At 45.2% G+C, this 18,950-nt stretch overlaps 1 protein-coding gene across 1 annotated transcript; it reads left to right on the top strand.

The window, feature by feature from the left end:
- Positions 1-1,432: 1,432 nt before the first annotated feature.
- Positions 1,433-7,425, top strand: ch25hl3 (cholesterol 25-hydroxylase like 3; the record flags this gene model as incomplete). Its single annotated transcript, XM_080531563.1, has 2 exons — positions 1,433-1,866; positions 7,053-7,425. The coding sequence occupies 2 exons, from the start codon at positions 1,433-1,435 to the stop codon at positions 7,423-7,425; spliced, it is 807 nt and encodes a 268-aa protein (XP_080387689.1).
- Positions 7,426-18,950: the final 11,525 nt, after the last annotated feature.

The raw sequence follows: 18,950 nt of genomic DNA, 5'->3' as shown, positions 1-18,950 counted from the left end.
ATGAGGAGTTCAAGAGTGTTGTTTATTTAAATAGTTAGTATTAGTATTCTTTGCCAACTTTAAATGTTGCTCCATGACATCTGTCAAGGGGTGAGCAGTCTTCAAACGTTAACATGTTTAGTCCTGGTTTCGATATGCAGGAATTAATAGCATGTGTTCTTGAGGAGACATGTATTCATGAGCCAGTACTGTATGTAATAATTAGACACTGACAAGTTGAAGCCATACATGACAGATTGCTGATGCAACAGGTACATCGACTGCAGTTGTTATGTCAACCTATAATCTAAACTACAGTGTGAGTCAGTTATACTGTCAGCTCACCCCCTGGTAGCGAACTAAGGTGCTCACTCGTGGTGAAAAGGTGCTTAAACGTGCTCACTCAAGCATTGCTATCATGTCCTCCCTTGGCTAGAAAGCCCCTACAATTCCAGACAGGGTGTAGAATGTCCTGCAGGCTAATTCAGTGAAGTGCAGGCATACGATAATGACTCTGTCATATATATGTATTTCAGATCATACACCTGTACTGACAGAACAAACAAATAGAGCATTATGCCCAACTACCGGACCCTAAATGAAAGACCCAAGAGAAAGACACAATCTTTTGGCTTTGTTTAGAATTTTATGGAACAAAATTGGAAGATTATTATCTGATTTGATGTTGATGTTAGTTGTAGACACTTGTGTAAAGGTGCAATCTGTAATTTAAACACCAACAAAGCGGTCTCCCTGTCACTTTTTTGGGTAAACAGCTGAGGGATGGAGCTGGAGAAATCTCAATTTCTTAGACAGAGTTATGGATGATAACATTGGATGATAACATTATATACATATATATATATACATTATATACATATACATATATTATATACAGACCCTGAGATATACATTATATACATGAGATATACATTATATACATGAGATATACATTATAGTGTGGACCATGTTTTGAAGCTATACGGTGTTTGTTTTCATTTGCATTATTCACAAACAATTGTTGTTTGTTCACAAACAATGCAGCAAAACAATATTAAATGTTGGGTTCTGATGGGGGTAAGGCAGTTATTCTTCTTCAAGAATCAATGGCTGCGTATGGTTCATTTAAATGAGTCGGATTGCTCCTTTAAAGTAATCACAGAAGAAAAGAGTACTGTATTCACTCAGGACCCCCGTGATTTATGAGAAACAGCCTTTAGCCATGTCCAACTTTCACTTTTGGTGATTCACAGTATCCTCCCACCAGACGTCAGACAGCATTCTCTTCTCATCGGAAGACATCGAGTATTTGAGGGTGTGGGGGTCTGAGATGCTCAGGGAGAAATAGAAGAAGGTGGAGTGGAAATTGGACGAAGATCACAGTAGACTAACGCTGTTAAATGCAAAATACAAATTGGTGAAATGCAAGGAAGCCGCCATTGACGCTGATGGGATGAATGTCACTTTTAAACCCCATGGAAACCCTGATGGACTATTCTTACAGACACTCTGGGATCATCTGCGGGGACGAGAGGAGTTCCTCCTGTCACCTTACCTGCCTGCAGTCTTCGCTTTGCTCACCCACCTCCTGATGTGCACACCTTTTCTACTACTTGATGTGCTGGCATGCTTCTGGACTCGGATTGATCTGTACAGGATCTCGGGGAGCTCTGAACCACAGTGCTTGCGGCGATGGGTTGACTGCTTCTGGAGGATACTGTTCAGATACATGACATGTATCCTGCCCGCCACCGCGCTGCTGCAGCGCCTGCGGACCCCGGCGTGTCCCGAGCTGGCCCCGCCGTGCGCGCGACTCTGTCTGGAAGTGGTCGCATGCTTACTTTTGTTCGACACTCTGTTCTTTATATGGCATTATTTCATGCACCGGTAATTACTTTTATTAATTAAATGTGTTACTTTGTGGTAGCCTACTTCTAGAAACTTTGAGGAAACGTTCAGTAAACGTCCAGAACATTGTAGTGACAACTAGGTCCACATCCATATCCAACTACTGTAGTTGTGAAACGGTTGAAACAAACGGAGTATTACATGGTTTGTTGGGATTCATCAGAGGGGGGTGTTCCAAAAACGTCGCTAAAGGAAAATCCAGGCTTATGTCTCGGGAGACATGCTCCAGCTCCAGTGTTGTAGCCTGTATATGTTGTGATTAGGGTTGCCAAAGTAGTGTCAATTCCTGCTATTAAAAACCTTCTCCCCAGGTAGATGGCGTGAACGCAGTCAATAAAGTCACAGCTTGCAAGTGCACCTGAGAAATCTGCATGTCATTATGCATGCAAAGCAATATTTCCAACATCAGTCAATGCCACGAAGAATTGAGGCTGCTTTGAGAGCAAAGGGAGGCCCTGCAGCATTTGTATAGTGTTCCTAATAAAGTGTTCGCTGAGTGTATATTTGTGTTATTTTGTTTACGGATCATGGTACACATTTGTGAGTTGTACTCTATTTCCAATAATATTGCTAATAATCTATCTCAAACATCAATGAGTCATGACCGGTTGTTGACTGTTGGTGTGTTTTCGAACTTTTTTGGAATACCCCCCAGATTCAAGGGGAAAAGATAAATCATTTCATGTGTAAAAGGGTATAACAAATGAAAACAAATCCACAGACTTAACGCGATCCACAAATGCAGATTCGACAGTTCTAGTGCTGTCTTGTCACTGCTTATTGTGACATTTGTTTGCAAATGTAAGAGAATTTATTCATAAATCCTTAACCATACTTACAAATAATTTTGCATAAGATAATTGTGTACAGATCAAGAGGTGATTCGTGTGCATAGTAAATGACACTTTATTAGGAACACCTGTACACCTTTTGATTGATTGATTGAAAACTTTATTAGAAGATTTGCAGAAGTAGGTACATGAAAGTACATATTACATACAAGGTCAACTAACAGGATAAAAACCCAAGAAAGCCACTGGCTTATTTCAATTGGGGTCCTTGATTCTCAATTCATCGTTACATGTAAGACAGACAAAAAAACTAGTACTATCTACAAGATAATACAGTCAAATAACTATTACTATCTACAAGATAAACATACATCCATCATGGGAAGAACAATACAACAAAACATAAGGTATGTACAGCGGGTAGGACAGGTGGGGACATACACCACAGTTGGGGGCGGGGGACAAAACACAAAGTATGTACAGTGGGTAGTTCGGGTCTTTTAATCTGATTTTTGATTTAGAGGGTCCAGTTACGGATTGCAGCCTCCTGTAAATGTTTTTTGAGAGTGGTTTTGAAGGTGGGCAGTGTTTTGCACTCCTTTAAGATTATAGGAAGGGCGTTCCACATTTTTACTGCATAGTTTGCAAACGAGTTTAACCCCTTGTTTGTGGTGCAACCTTCTCATTCATTCAGGTGGTGTAGTGGTGTGGGGAATGTTTTCTTGGCCCACTTTGTTCCCCTTAATACCAATCCATCATCATTTGAATGTCAGTATTGTTGCTGGCCATGCGCATCCCTTCATGGCCACAATGTAACCATCTTCTATTGTCTGGTTCAAACTGGTTTCATGACCATGACAACGAGTTCAGTGTTCTTCAGTGTTCTTCCCAGCCACCAGATCTGAATTCAATAGAAACTGCGGTCACACCATCTGCAGTTTTCTGAAGTGTATAGATGACGTGAACGCGGTCTATAGAACACCTTTAGGATGTGGTAGAACAGGAGTCACATCTTGAAAGTGCACCGGAAAGATCTGCAGGATGCAATCATGTCATTATGGACCAGAATCTCAGGAATGTTTCCAACCTCAATCAATGCCACGAAGAATTGAGGCTGTTTTGCAAGCAAAGGGAGGCCCTTCAGTATTAGTATATGAATGAATGAATGAATGAATGAATGGTCTTTATTGTCATTGCTATAGTACAGGTACCAAACAACGAAATTTGGGAGGGGTGGCTCCCCTGGTGCTAGGAAAGAAAAAAACAACTAAAAAAACAAGAAGGGAAAGGAGCTGGTTTACATAAATAAAGGCTATGTACACTATCCACTATACTATACTGTACAGATAAAACGACTAGGATTGTCATATTGCACATAGTGTTATTGCACATTCATTTAAAGTGTCGCAGTTTGCAGGCTTGAAATGTACACATTTGTGCCTCAGCACTACACCTGATTTTTCAATCCAGCAGCTGCCATCAATCCGTCCAGACTGTCCAGGGCCCAGAAATATAGTGTTCCTAATAAAGTGTTCGCTGAGTGTATATTTGTGTTATTTATTATTATTATTATTATTATTATTATTATTATTATTATTATTATTATTATTATTATTATTATATCATTTGTGAGGTGTATTCTATCTCCATGACCCCCTCAAACATCAGAGGCCTTGGTTGTTGACTGTTGGTGTGTCCTCCAGTGTTGCTTGTCTCAAATCAAATCCATTTGCGTCCTCAGCGGAAATAAAACTATCATACATAAAAGAGTCAAACTGGGAAGACCGTTTTTAATTGCAAGAATTGACACGCTAACTTTGGCAGCCCTAATCACAACATATATACAATGTTGGAACATGTTTCAAAAACAGTCATTTGAAAAGATGTTTGTGGGAACAGAGGTTGTAGGTTAACATCGGCCAATGTTAACAATATTGTTGTTCCTAAATGAGACATTATATTATGTTATAGCAATGTTTGCTTTAGCACATTTCCCAATTTCCCAATTAGATTAGAACATTGTTCAAAGGGCCAATCAGGGATTGGTACAGTCAGTCAGTTTGATGGAGACCACTTTGTTGTTGTTTGAATCCCAGATTGCCCCTTTAAGGTTCCAGTTATGGTCTATGCGGCTGTTGATCACAAGGTTGGCAGATCAGCGGTTTGTGCCCCGGCTGGCCACATGTCGAAGTGTCCTTGGGCAAGACACTGAACCCCAAAATTGCTCCTAGTGAGCGGGCCGGCCGGCGCCTTGCATGGTAGCTTGCCGCCATTGGTGTGTGAATGTGTGTGTGAATGGGTGAATGAGAGGCCGTTGTAAAGCGCTTTGGAGCAGCTCTGGAGCAGCAAAAAAGGCGCTATATAAGTGCAGTCCATTTACTATGCTAGCTGGGAATATTTTGTTCTACAAAGGCAGGAAATCAGCACATAAATGCGCTTCATCATGTATCTCAGGACCTGTTCATTACCATAGGCAGGGAGCTGATGTTCATTACCATAGGCAGGGAGGTGATGTGCAAGTGTTTGATGAATTATTATTTGCCTGTTGAAAGCAGTTGCTTCTCCTTTTTGTTTCATGCAATCTACAGCCTCTGCCAAAGTGTGTTATGGCAGAGGGGATGTTGTGTGTGTGGGTAGTGGAGACATATGGGTAGTGGGTAGTGGGGACATATGGGTAGTGGGTAGTGGGGACATATGGGTAGTGGGTAGTGGGGACATATGGGTAGTGGGTAGTGGGGACATATGGGTAGTGGGTAGTGGGGACATATGGGTAGTGGGTAGTGGGGACATATGGGTAGTGGGTAGTGGGGACATAGGTGGTAGTGGGTAGTGGGGACATATGGGTAGTGGGTAGTGGGGACATAGGGGGTAGTGGGTAGTGGGGACATATGGGTAGTGGGTAGTGGGGACATAGGGGGTAGTGGGTAGTGGGGACATAGGGGGTAGTGGGTAGTGGGGACATAGGTGGTAGTGGGGACATAGGTGGTAGTGGGTAGTGGGGACATAGGTGGTAGTGGACATGGTCTGTGATAGCAGAGCTGCTCTGGTGCTGACTGTTCAACCTCAACTACTCACCTCAGGGATTTGGCAGTCACAATGAACCTACTCCAGAGTGTATGTGTATATATGTGTGTATGTATGTATGTATGAACCTACACTAGAGTGTATGTGTACTTACATATGTGTGTATGTATGTATGTATGTATGAACCTACACTAGAGTGTATGTGTACATATGTGTGTATGTATGTATGTATGAACCTACATTAGAGTGTATGTGTACATATGTGTGTATGTATGTATGAACCTACACTAGAGTGTACGTGTACATACTGTATGTATGTATGTATGTATGTATGTATATATCTATGTATGTATGTATGTATGTACGTATGTATGTATTTATGTACACTATATGGACAAAAATATTGGGTCACCCGAACATCAGACCCATAAGTGCTTGTTGAACTTCTCATTCCAAAACCATGGGCATTAATATGGAGTTGGTCCCACCTTTGCTGCTATAACAGCTTCCACTCTTCTGGGAAGACTGTCTACTAGATTTTAGAATATGGTTGCAGGGATTTGCTCCCATTCAGCTACAAGAGCATTAATGAGGTCGGCCACTGATGTTGGGAGAGAAGGACTGGCTCGTAGTCTGCATTCCAATTCATCCCAAAGGTGTTCGATGCGGTTGAGGTCAGAGCTCTGTGTGCAGGCCAGTCAAGTTCTCCCAGACCAAACTCGGCAAACCATGTCATTATGGACCTCACTTTGTGTATGAGGGCATTGTCATGCTGAAACTGGAAAGGGCCTTCTGCAAACTGTTGCTGCAAAGTTGGAAGCAAACAATTCTCTAGAATCTCATTGTATGCTGTAGCATTAAGATTTCCCTTCTCTGGAACTAAGGGGCCTAGCCCAAACCATGTAGACAGCCCCAGACCAGAAGTGTGTCCACATGCTTTTGTCCATATAGAATATATGCGTGTATGTATGTATGTATGTACTTTGATAGTGTTGTCTCCACGCATACAATAATGCATGACACACACACACACACACACACACACACACACACACACATCCCATTTGAAAAGTGTAAGAATAAGAATAAGAAGAATAGATTGTATTTAAAAGTGCCTTTCTCAAACTCAAGGACACTGTACAGGAAAAGGAGAAGCAGAACAATGAACAAGTGTAATAGTGTAACCCACGCTTGTAGGAAGGCGAGTCTGAGCAGATGCATCTTGTGTCTGGTCTTGAATGTACTGTAGGCACTGAATGTACTGAGTATCAGAGTATCAGAGGCGTATCCACTGTTTCCGTGTGCGTTGTGATTGTGTAACCCTAGCCTCCTGTCCTGCGTGCTTCCCAGGGTCTCCTGGCTGTTCCACACCGTACACCAGGCTCACCACCAGAACCGGACCAGCTTCGCGCTGACCGCTCAAGACGCCAGCCCAGCGGAGCTCCTGTCCCTGCTGGGGCTAGCCCTGCTCAGCGCCTCTCTGGTGGGCTGCCATCCCCTGAGCGAGGCCCTGTTCCACCTGCTCAACACCTGGCTGGCGGTGGAGGACCACTGTGGCTACGACCTCCCCTGGGCCCTCCACAGACTGCTGCCCTGCTACGGGGGCGCGCCGCACCACGACGCCCACCACCAGGTGTACAGGGGGAACTACGCCCCCTACTTCAGACACTGGGACTGGCTCTGTGGGACGGAACTCCGAGAGGAGGAGAGGAGGGGGGAGTAGGGGGGGGGGGGGGGGTGTTACGGTGTGTTAGGAAACACCCAAGTGAGGGCATACTGTATGTGTGTGTCCATGTGGCATTTGGGTAGAGCAGCAGTCTGAATATTTGATGGGAACACAGACAGATTTCTTTTTTTGATAGGCTTTACAAGATAGAGTGTGTAGGTTATTGAGGTTATTTGATAACTCTATACACTGGTGGCATTGATATTGACTGTGTTTTTTTAATTTTTTAAATGCAGTTTAAAAAAGAAGAAAAAAAGAGATCTTCACATAGACTACAATATCTAAAGCGATAGCTTGTTATATTCTGTTGCGATATTATTGCGATATACTGTATTCTATCAGTTATCATTTTGAGCATTGTCAATACTGTGTGTAAACGTTGTGCTTTTCATTGTTGAATATTCTCCCAAAAAAGTGAGAGCACTCATTGTATCTAGATAAAAAATAATATAAATAAATATCTTTATTTAAAAGATAAATATCAGAGTTTCACTATGTCAATTTCACTATGTGAATCCAAGCGTTGTAGGTTTTTTCTTTCTTAGTTTTTTTCTTCTTCTGTGGTTAGGAGAGTTCATGTCAAGCATATGTTTACCTTTGTATGCCCTTTGCTTAACGGATCCCCAAGGATTCTGTCCATTACACCAAACACAAAACACATGTTTCAAAAATAGATTTAGCAACTCCATTCGTTGAAATGCTTTCATCTGGTAAATGAAAAAAGAAATAAAGTCATCAGCAGTACGGCAATCATGAGAATGATTTGTGAGAACCTTCTATCAGTGTCCTCATGAGGCCCTGCGAGGTCCACTCACATTTCAACAGAGAAAATGTACAAACAGATATGATACTCAACTAAGCTCCCTACACTTCATCACTATAAGATAGGACAATGGACTATCTCTTTAAAAGGGGTTACCATGGGGGCAATGTCCCATAACACACCACAAGAAAAGGATGTTATGTGAAATACATAGGCTAAGCTAACGCTAACCCTAACTATTGTTGCTATGACATACTGTAGCATTTTGATAAAGACATACTTGTGTGTGAAATGAAATATGACACCTGTGTCAAATTAAAAACTACACTTAGGTAATGTTTCTCAAGAGGAAAACTGACAACTTAAACAAATGTTGGTTTGTTTTCCCAGGTGAATATAAGTCTAATAAAGGTGATGATGAATTACGGCTGTGGTTATTTTTTCTGGTTATGTCATGTTTAGTTTTCAATTCTCTCCGGATTTCTGGGTGGTTTAGCAATTAAAAATCACTAAACTCATACTCAGTTTCAATGAAATGTTCTCTGGCATACGTCTTTAGTGTTAACATCTGCCTTTCATTTAACCTCACTAAGTTGTTTTTGAAGAATTCTTTTTTCACTGCCTGAGTGAAACTCGATAAGAAACGGCCCTTGACGTTTAGTATCATTGAACAATTGTCGCTAGTTTGGATCTGAAGTGAGACTTTGTTTGATCTGCTTTTTACACCACCCTGCTGTAGGGAGCCACCACCATCTTGAAATCCACACAGATCTTCACACTTTGAAATACACATACGTGCAGTGACTAAATGGGTAAACAAGACAAAGTCATGATAGAAGATGACACTGCATATGGCCCAAGGTTATAGTAACATGATGTCATCACTCTTCATAAGAGTGAAAAGTTCCAAGAATACCCTGAAGGACCACAAGAGGTCTTCCCTGAGTCGTATCATGACATGCGGTGCCTTGAGGCAGCGTTTTGAATCACACACTTGTAAGATTTACGGAGCAGATTCACAGAGTGGTTTGTATGGCAAGCCGTTTTAACATTTATTAGCTAAATTTGACTAGTCGTAATTCGATTTTTACTAGTCTAAATTTGTATTCAAGATATCTATAACGTCATTCTGACTAGTCAAAACGAGAGTTAGAGATATCTGTAATTCAGTTTTGACTAGTCAAAATTGAATTACAGATATCAGCAGTGATGTCACCGAAAACGACACTCAACTCGTCACACATCCTTAAATGACATTGCAGATATCTGTAATTCAGTTTTGACTAGTCAAAATAATAGTTGCAGATATCTCAAACGTCATTAGTCCGAATTGTATTGCATGACGATGCTCATGATGCGAGGTATCTCATGATATTGGCGGGACCAGCAAAGCATTTGATGAGTGTTGGCAGAAGCAATGGCGGTTGCTGTGGTGGATAGGATAGCGCGAAAATGCCATGAAATAGAGAGAATATATCATCAAGGGATTTGTGGTGAACGTGAGATTCGTTCACTAGATGCTTGTGCTACAAATCTACAGCCCAGTAATTGAAGCTGCTCCAGCGTTTTCTGACAACAACAGACATATCTGAAACGTAATTTCGCCTAGTCTAAACTCTAATTTAAGATATCTGTAATAACATTTCGACTAGGCAGAATGAAAGTTAAAGATATCACCAATTTGAGATATCAATCATTAAAATGAATTTCAAGATATCTATAACTTTATAATAGATATCTTGTGGTGGGTTAACATAATTCACCCACGGAACTAATAGTTGGGAGTATTGTTCCGCACGGAGGGTTAAGTGCGTGGTACTCAAGTTGTTACATCAGTTATATAGTTACTGCTTAAGTGCGTGGTCGCGACTTGTTCATGTCTGTTAATAAACGTTTAGCTGTGACATTCGACACGCCGCCTCCGACTCCCGTCTCTCGGCACTACATTGGTGACCCCGACGTCAGTCCCGTTGAAGTATCCGAGACTGAACCGAACATGGCAAATAACGCCGTTATTCTCAAATTGCCGGAGTTTTGGGAGACATCCGCGGCAGCATGGTTCGCACAGACAGAGGCGCAGTTCTCCCTCCGTGGGATTGCAGACGACCCCGCACGCTACTACCAAAGACATATTACTGAACGGGCGCCCAGGCCCAGGGGCCCCAGAGATCAGGGGGCCCTTTGCATTTCTTGTCGCAGGGATGCCGGTAGAAAATGTCCTACTGTAACTGGGACAAATGAGATTCCTTATATGAACGTAAAAAAACTATTTTGAATACTTTTGAATATACTATTTTGAACAATTTTATAAGGGCCCACGTCTTGCAAAAAAAAGAGAAGCTTGTGTGGGCTACATAGTTTCTATAGCCTGCTCAGATTCTAATGTGAATACAGGCTACATTCCCATTAGATTAATGAGTAGGCTATAGAAACTAGACACTAGAGGGCGCCATTAAAGTTTGTGTACTGGGGACAGGTCACGAGGTCACACTGGTGCAGGTCTTTTACAGATCTTTTATTAAGGCTGAAGATGATAAAAGCCCACAAGGACTACTCCGCGTAATTATCGATTGTGGCCTGCAATCTATGTTTCTAAATGTCTATGTTGCGCTGCGGCTATTTTTGACTCTGCCTGTAACCAATTGCGAAGGGGAGCTCTGTGCTGTCCAGGATTAAAAACGAATTGAGGACTAAAATGACGCAACACCGTCTCAAGGCTCTTTCTCTCATGGCAATTGAGAGCAAACTGACCAAATCACTGGACTTTAATGATATCGTGGATGATTTTGCACGAAGCAGAGCCAGGAAAAAATGCATTGCATAAGGTAAGACTTTTATGATTAATTTAGTCTTATAAAGCCATCCTGTGGTTGCTATATATGACACCATAGTGTTGCCAATTGTTTTTGGTTGAAAGCGGTGTATTTTGTTACTGTACTGTTGTTGGCTTCAATTGAGTGTGGCATGCCTGTGTTGTAAATCCTGTGTCGTTGAAATACAGGTGAATTTTTTCTAGTTATTGTGCTGTTGGCTTTGAGTGCTCCGCTGTAAAACCTGTTGAGATGCAGGTGAACGTAGGCTATGTCTTATATGCTGTTGGCATTGTGTTTACTTGCGCTCTAAAAAAAATTTGTGTTTGCGCTGGGGAGGGGGGGGGGGGGGCTTTCTACACGTCCAGGCCCAGGGGCCCATTTTTTCATGATCCGTCTATGGCTACTACCATGACGTCTCGGCGCTGGGGAGCTCCACTGCAGCCAGAATGGTGGGCTTCATTACTGCTCCCCCTGCCCTGAATAAATATACAGCGTTTAAGGCTCTCCTCCTCAAGACCTTCGAACTATCACGGTCAGAACGAGCCCGACGTCTGTTCGCAATTCAGGGGCTGGGAGACAGCAAGCCTTCCCAGCACATGGACATGATGCTGAACCTACTAGGTACGGAAGAACCACATTTTCTATTTATTGAACTGTTTCTTCGGCACATGCCTGCACATGTACAGACAGCGCTCGCTAATACGACTATTACGGAACCCCGTGAGTTAGCAGAAGAGGCTGACCGCTTCTTCCTAGCTACCCAGCGTTTTACCCCTGAAGTGCTAGCCCCGACACACAATTACACTCCCCCTGGCAGAGACAGGCTAGCTAACAAGGGCCCACCTACCACCGATAGCCGTACTAGCCCAGGCATGTGCTATTTCCACTCACGCTTTGGCGCGAAAGCGAAGAGGTGCCGCTCCCCTTGCAACTACAGCTCGGCGGGAAACGGCAAAGCCTGCGCTCTGTAGTGGCTATGAGCGTGGGCACAGCAAACCAGCTACTATTCATCAGAGACACTCTCTCCGGGTGCAAATTCCTCTGTGACACCGGTGCTCAGAGGAGCGTCCTGCCTGCGACAGTGGATGACACCGCCAGGGGAGGTCATGGCCCACATTTAAAGTCCGCTAACGACACCCCCATCCGCACCTATGGCACGAAAGCTGTAGACCTATGTTTCGGGGGTCAGCGGTTTACATGGGACTTCATCACGGCCGACATCTCTTTCCCCCTCCTCGGTGCAGATTTCCTATGTGCTCACGGACTGCTCGTGGACGTCAAGAACAACCGCCTGGTGGACACACTGACATTCTCCTCACTTGCATGTGTCCGCGGTGAGGCAACATACGGTGGGCTCTCCAGCTCACTCTCAGAGGGTGACAACTATCAGCAACTGCTCAGCGAGTTCCCCTGCTTGACACAGCCCACATTTTCCGCCACCACTACCAAGCATGGGGTGGAGCACCACATAGAGACCAAGGGCGCCCCCATCTACGCTAGGGCCCGGCGGCTCAACCCCGACAGGCTAGCAGTCGCTAAGTCTGAGTTCGCCAACATGGAGCGCCTTGGTATCATCCGCCGCTCAGACAGCCCATGGGCCTCACCGCTACACATCGTGCCGAAACCAGACGGCGGATGGCGACCGTGTGGCGACTACCGCCGCCTCAACGACGCTACGACACCCGACCGCTACCCAGTCCCCCACATTCAGGACTTTTCTGCGCATCTGGCGGGTAAGCTGGTTTTCTCAAAGGTGGACCTAGTGCGTGGCTACCACCAAGTCCCCGTGCACCCTTCAGACATTCCCAAAACGGCGGTGATCACGCCGTTCGGGCTATTCGAATTCCTACGCATGCCGTTTGGACTTAAGAATGCAGCCCAGTCCTTTCAGCGGCTAATGGATTCGACGCTCAGAGACATGCCATTCCTATTCGTCTATTTGGACGACATCCTCGTTGCCAGCTCCTCGGAGGAAGAGCACCTGGCACATCTCCGAGACCTCTTCACGAGGCTCAGCCAACATGGCCTGATCATTAACCCGGCGAAGTGTCTGTTCGGGTTACCCTCCATCCAATTCCTTGGGCATCTCATCAACAAAGATGGGGCCGCCCCCCTCCCATCGAAGGTGGAGGCCGTTTCCGCCTTCCCCCGCCCACACACAGCTCGAGCACTCCGAGAGTTTCTCGGAATGGTGACTTTTTATCACCGGTTCATCCACCGTGCAGCCCACACCATGCACCCGCTGTACGAGGCTATGAAGGACAAATCCCCCAACCAGGCCATCGACTGGACGGCCGAGAGGGAAGCCGCCTTCATGGCCACCAAGACCGCCCTAAGCCAGGCCGCCATGTTGGCCCACCCGTCAACCAAGGCCCCTATTGCCATCACCACCGATGCGTCGGACTACGCCGTCGGCGCGGTGCACGAACAATGGGTCGCAGGCGCCTGGCAGCCGCTCGCCTTTTTCAGCCGTCAGTTGACGCCCAGAGAGCGCAAATACAGCGCGTTCAACAGGGAGCTCCTTGGCCTCTTTTTGGCAGTCCGCCACTTTCGGTTCCTGCTGGAAGGCCGTGAGTTCACGGCGTTCGTGGATCACAAACCCCTCACGTTCTCCATGTCCAAGTTGGCCGAGCCTTGGTCTGCCCGCCAGCAACGCCAGCTCTCGTACATATCTGAGTACACCACAGACATCCAACACATCGCTGGCAAGTCCAACGTGGTCGCGGACTGTCTCTCCAGAGCGGTCGTCGGGGCCGTTCAACTGGGTCTCGACTACCTCCGCATGAGTGCGGACCAGGCCTCCGATCACGGAGTCCAGACCCTCAAGAACGCGGACACAGGACTACGCTTGGAGGATGTCGCAGTCGGTGACTCAGGCGCAAAACTGCTGTGCGACTTCTCTACGGGCCAGCCGCGGCCGCTAGTCCCTGTGAACTGGCGCCAGCCCGTTTTTGAGGCTGTACACAACCTCTCCCACCCCGGCAGGAAACCATCCGTGAAATTAGTTTCTGAGAAGTTCGTATGGCAGGGACTCAAGAAGGAGGTAAGGGGCTGGGTCGACACGTGCGTGGCCTGTCAACGCGCCAAAGTACACCGCGATACCAGAGCCCCTTTTGAGCCCTTCACTGTTCCTGAGAGGAGGTTCGACCACGTCAACGTCGACCTTGTGGGACCGCTGCCCGCCTCTCACGGCTTCACCTACCTTTTCACCATGGTGGACAGGACGACCCGCTGGCCCGAAGCCGTTCCCCTCTCCTCGACGGCGTCTTCCGACGTGGCCCGTGCGTTCATCGGCACGTGGGTCGCGCACTTTGGGACCCCGTCTGACCTGTCCTCTGACCGTGGCTCGCAGTTTACCTCAGAACTGTGGAACGCTGTAGCTAGAGGTTTGAGGGTAAAGCTGCACCGCACTACTGCCTAGTGCCTATCACCCCCAGGCTAACGGTTTGTGCGAGCGGTTCCACCGCTCAATGAAGGCGGCCCTACGCGCGAGTTTGACAGACGGCAACTGGGTGGACAAACTTCCGTGGGTCATGCTTGGCCTCAGATGTGCCCCCAAAGAGGACTTGCAGTCCTCGTCTGCCGAACTCGTATACGGCCAGACCCTACGAGTCCCCGGGGATTTCATCCCGGATGCCACTGTCCCCTGGTCTGCAGCCAGGCAGCGCTCCTCCCTGCTGGAGGCCGCTGAGGTGTTCGCACCCGTCCCCACTTCACAGCACGGTACCCCTGCTTTCCGGGTCCCCACCGAGCTGCGCTCGTCAGACTTTGTCTTCATTCGCCACGACGCCCACCGCGGCCCCCTACGCCCCACTTACGATGGCCCGTTCAAGGTCCTACAACACGGGGACAAGACCCTGGTGGTGGACGTTGGTGGTAGACACGAGACGGTCTCCATTGATAGGATCGAGTCCGCTCACATGCACGGTTCCAGGCCGTTGGAACTGGCTCAGCCCCCACGCCGTGGCCGCCCCCCCATGCCCCACCCCCCGCCCCCGGTCGCTGTGCCTTCAGTGCCATAGTTACTGCTTAAGTGTGTGGTCGCGACTTGTTCATGTCTGTTAATAAACGTTTAGCTGTGACATTCGACACGCCGCCTCCGACTCCCGTCTGTCGGCACTACAATCTACAATTAAATTACGATTATTCCTAATTCCAGTTTGAGATATCTACAACTTCATTCAAGATATCTTCAACTTAATTTAAGATATCTTTAAGGACAATGTAGATATCTTGAATTAATGGGAATTAAAGATATCTTGAACTGGAATTATGACTAGTCAGAATGAAACCGTAGATATCTGAAACTGTAATTACAACTAGTCATAATTCAGTTGCAGATATCGGCAATGTGAATAGCTGATATCTACAACTGAATTGTAGATATCTGTAATGACAAACCCCATACACTTGAATGGCAAAATACATTTGAATCTTACTAGTCAAAATATAATTACAGATATCTAAAATGTGAGTTTTGATTAGTCAAAATATAATTAAAGATATCTTGAATTTGAGTTTTGACTAGGCAAAATGATGTTGCAGATATCAGTAATGAATATCCATTGTAGCTAATAAATGTTAAAACGGCTTGCCATAGTATGGGGTTTGGGGATAAATAGCTAGACTAGACTAGTCCCCTCATAGATAGAGTAGTTGTTTGTCTTGTTTAGAAGTGCACGAGCGGTAACTGTGTAAACGAACTTCTGCATGAACATGGCTGTGGCCGGTTTGACTTGATTACAACCTGAGTGTCCATAGTAATGACAGATGAATCACTTCAGAACTTTACAATGACCTCTGTAACGAACAGCAGGCTATGCAATTACTTGAAGTGTGTGATAAAAATTGGCTTCCGAAAAAAAATATCCACCTCCTCCACCCCATTTTTGAGCCCCTCTATCCTTTTTTTAAAACATGTTTTATTATTGTTTATTTGGCAGGGATAGTGTACATCAAAGAATGCAGCAGAATTAGCCAAGAAGGCTAGTTTTCATCTGTAGTCCCTGAAGCTTAAAAGGAGAGACAAGCATTGGACATTACATTGCATTACACATGGTTAGCACATCAGAATTTTTTTTTTTTTTTAATAAAAGGCCAGAAAAAAAACATCGGCATAAAAAAAACATCATCACAGAAACAAGAAAACCATCAGCACAACAGAGAGATTAATACGACCCATCATCCTCCTCATGGCTGCCTCCCCGCATCCTCATATCAATGACAACTCAACACAGGTTAAGGGGGTGGATGCTAGTTGCAGTAGCACCAACTGTTAGCAAGTAGCAAATCTCTGTCCACGGACCCTCAGTGACATAATGACTTGATGATTTCCTTATCGGAGTACAGTACAGTAGTCCGCTGGTGTCCATCGGGTCCCTGAACGAGGCCTGCGGCCGTGTGTCTTCCTGCGTTGTGGTTCCAGCTGGACTGAACATCAGTGGCGCGTCCCTGCGGGATGCGGGCGCACACGTAGCCTCGCCACACAGCTCGTCGGCATGACGATGTGACCTCAGCAGCGCTTCCTCAGGACAATCGGCCTCTGCCCACAAGCGTGCCAGCTATCTCCCCCGATCAGTGGGGGGCAGAGAGCTGGCTGAATAGAGGCCTCCGCCATACACAAGACCTCCCCCGTCCCTATTACACAAGACCTCCCCCGTCCCTATTACAGGCAATTAGGATGTTTCCTCCCATGTAAATACCCACACTGGTTCCTTTACATCTCATACTCTCTCTCTCTCTCTCTCTCTCTCTCTCTCTCTCTCTCTCTCTCTCTCTCTCTCTCTCTCTCCCCCTCTCTCTCTCTACTAAACCTCCCTTATCTACAATACATACGTACGTCCGTACGTCTTACATGTACATGTGCGTGTGTGTTTTTCCACAAAAGCGTATATTGATCATTACAATTAAATCAACAGTGAAAAACACCCAACAGAGAAACACACCCAATAAACACACCCAAAAACCCTCCACGTGCCCGCACATGCACATGCACACACAGATGTCTTCATTGGCACGTACAACATTGCCTTTGCCTTTTACTCCTCTTTTGCTTGCAGAAAATCTCCCCGTAGGCCATATTCTGAATTCACTGGGAGGGGTGAGCAGGCACTAGACGTGACGCAGGCAGGGAGAGGGAGAGAGATGGAGCTGGCTGGGTGGAGGTGTTGACTTCTTTGAGCTGGGCTGATACAAGCCTGAGAGTTGTGCTGTTATGTTAGGTTAATTACAGGCTTATGGTGTCAATAGTGTTGAATTCCAGTGGTTTATCTGCAGCTACCTGTCTGAACGGATGGTCTCCTGGATTGGGACAGCACCCACATATCAGTGTAGAACTTGTGGAGTAGCTACTCTATCTTATATCTCTAATCCCTTTTTTATCAGATGAAGATGGTCAGAATGTAGCTGCCAAAATGAACTTTATAGCCTCAAATACTAAAACGAACTGTTACATGATTTTTGCAAAAAATAGATAAACACATCATAAATGTAAATGAGGACACTTGTATGTCTAACAATGTTCTAACCAGTGTACTGTCTGGTCAAGGTGTACCATTTGATACTGTCTGGGGAAGTACATCGAAGTTCTAAATCATTTATACATTTTTCAGAAGCACTTTTGTAAGGATGGCAATTTTATATCTACAGAATATCTAGAAATATATACAAAGAAATATCTTCTGGAGAAACTGTCTTCATTCATCATGCTAGGAGGACCCTCCGCCATACCCTCCCACATGCTAAACCAAGTCAATTTCCCGTATGTGCGAATATACTTGGCAATAAAATATAATTCAGATTTTGATTCTGATTCTGATACTGTACTTTCACACACCACCACCTGTCATTGGTACTATATTAGTGCTGTATTATAACAGTATCACCGACATCGATTGCTTCGTTCTGATCTGTGAAGTCCATATGACTTACCATAACATAAGGCATGTTTTGAGAACCATGTCACAATGTGAAACAGCTCAAATTGTTTCCACATTCTTGTGCTATCATTAGCACTAAACAGTAAATACTTCCTATTTCAACATACACTATTTCCTAAACTTTACAGTGACAGTGGCCAGACTCATATTTCTTCAGCGATTTTGTAAATATTCAATTAGTGAGCTTCCACGCTGAGGCGTGCTCGTCTGTTGAGGCCTGGTCATTGGCTGGGGTCCTTGCCCTCTGGTGGTCTGGATCTTATTTTAGACGCCCTCTACTCTCATCTAACACGAGAGGCCACTCACCCTAACCCTAACCCTAACCCTCAGCCATTTCATAATTCGTTATTGGTTATTTTCCCAAACAAAACAGTGCACTTGTCATTTGTGCGGTGTTGCCAAAGAATTGTGTCTTTGAAGTGATTGCGATTCTCACCAATACCAAGGTATAGACTATAGAGCTTTCGAAGAAAGAAAGAGAAAAAATATATATTTTAAAAATATATATATACTGTATGTTACGGTACATGTGGGAATATGGTACATGTGGGAAAACTAGGGGTAGGGTTAGGTGCTAGGGTGACTTGGTACATGCTGGCATGTCTAACCCTAACCCTAACCTTAACCCTAACCCTACCCCTACCCCTAACCTTAACCCTAACCTTAACCCTAGCACCCTAGCACCTAACCCTAACCCTAGTTTTCCCACATGTACCGTATTCCCACATGTACCGTAACATATATCTTTATTTTTTGTTCGTATTTTCTTTTTTGTTTTCACTTAAACACATCTCCTTGAGATCTGTGATCTGTCAAATGTAAAACTAACTATCCAGTATTAATTAAGCATAATAATACAATGAATGTGGGTAGTGTGACCTGGTCAGGCCATGTCCTTGTATACTCTGTGTTGTGTGTCGTCCTTATCACAGGGTGGAAGCTGACACAGTGTTTGGCGTCTGTCTCTCTCCTCACGGCCAGCAGCATGCCGCTGGGAAGGAGAGCAAA

Source organism: Nansenia antarctica (genome assembly GCF_963989245.1).
Source record: "Nansenia antarctica genome assembly, chromosome: 5".
NCBI lineage: Eukaryota > Metazoa > Chordata > Actinopteri > Argentiniformes > Microstomatidae > Nansenia > Nansenia antarctica.
Note: the sequence above shows the minus strand (reverse complement) of the source record. Positions and strands in the feature narration are given on the sequence as shown.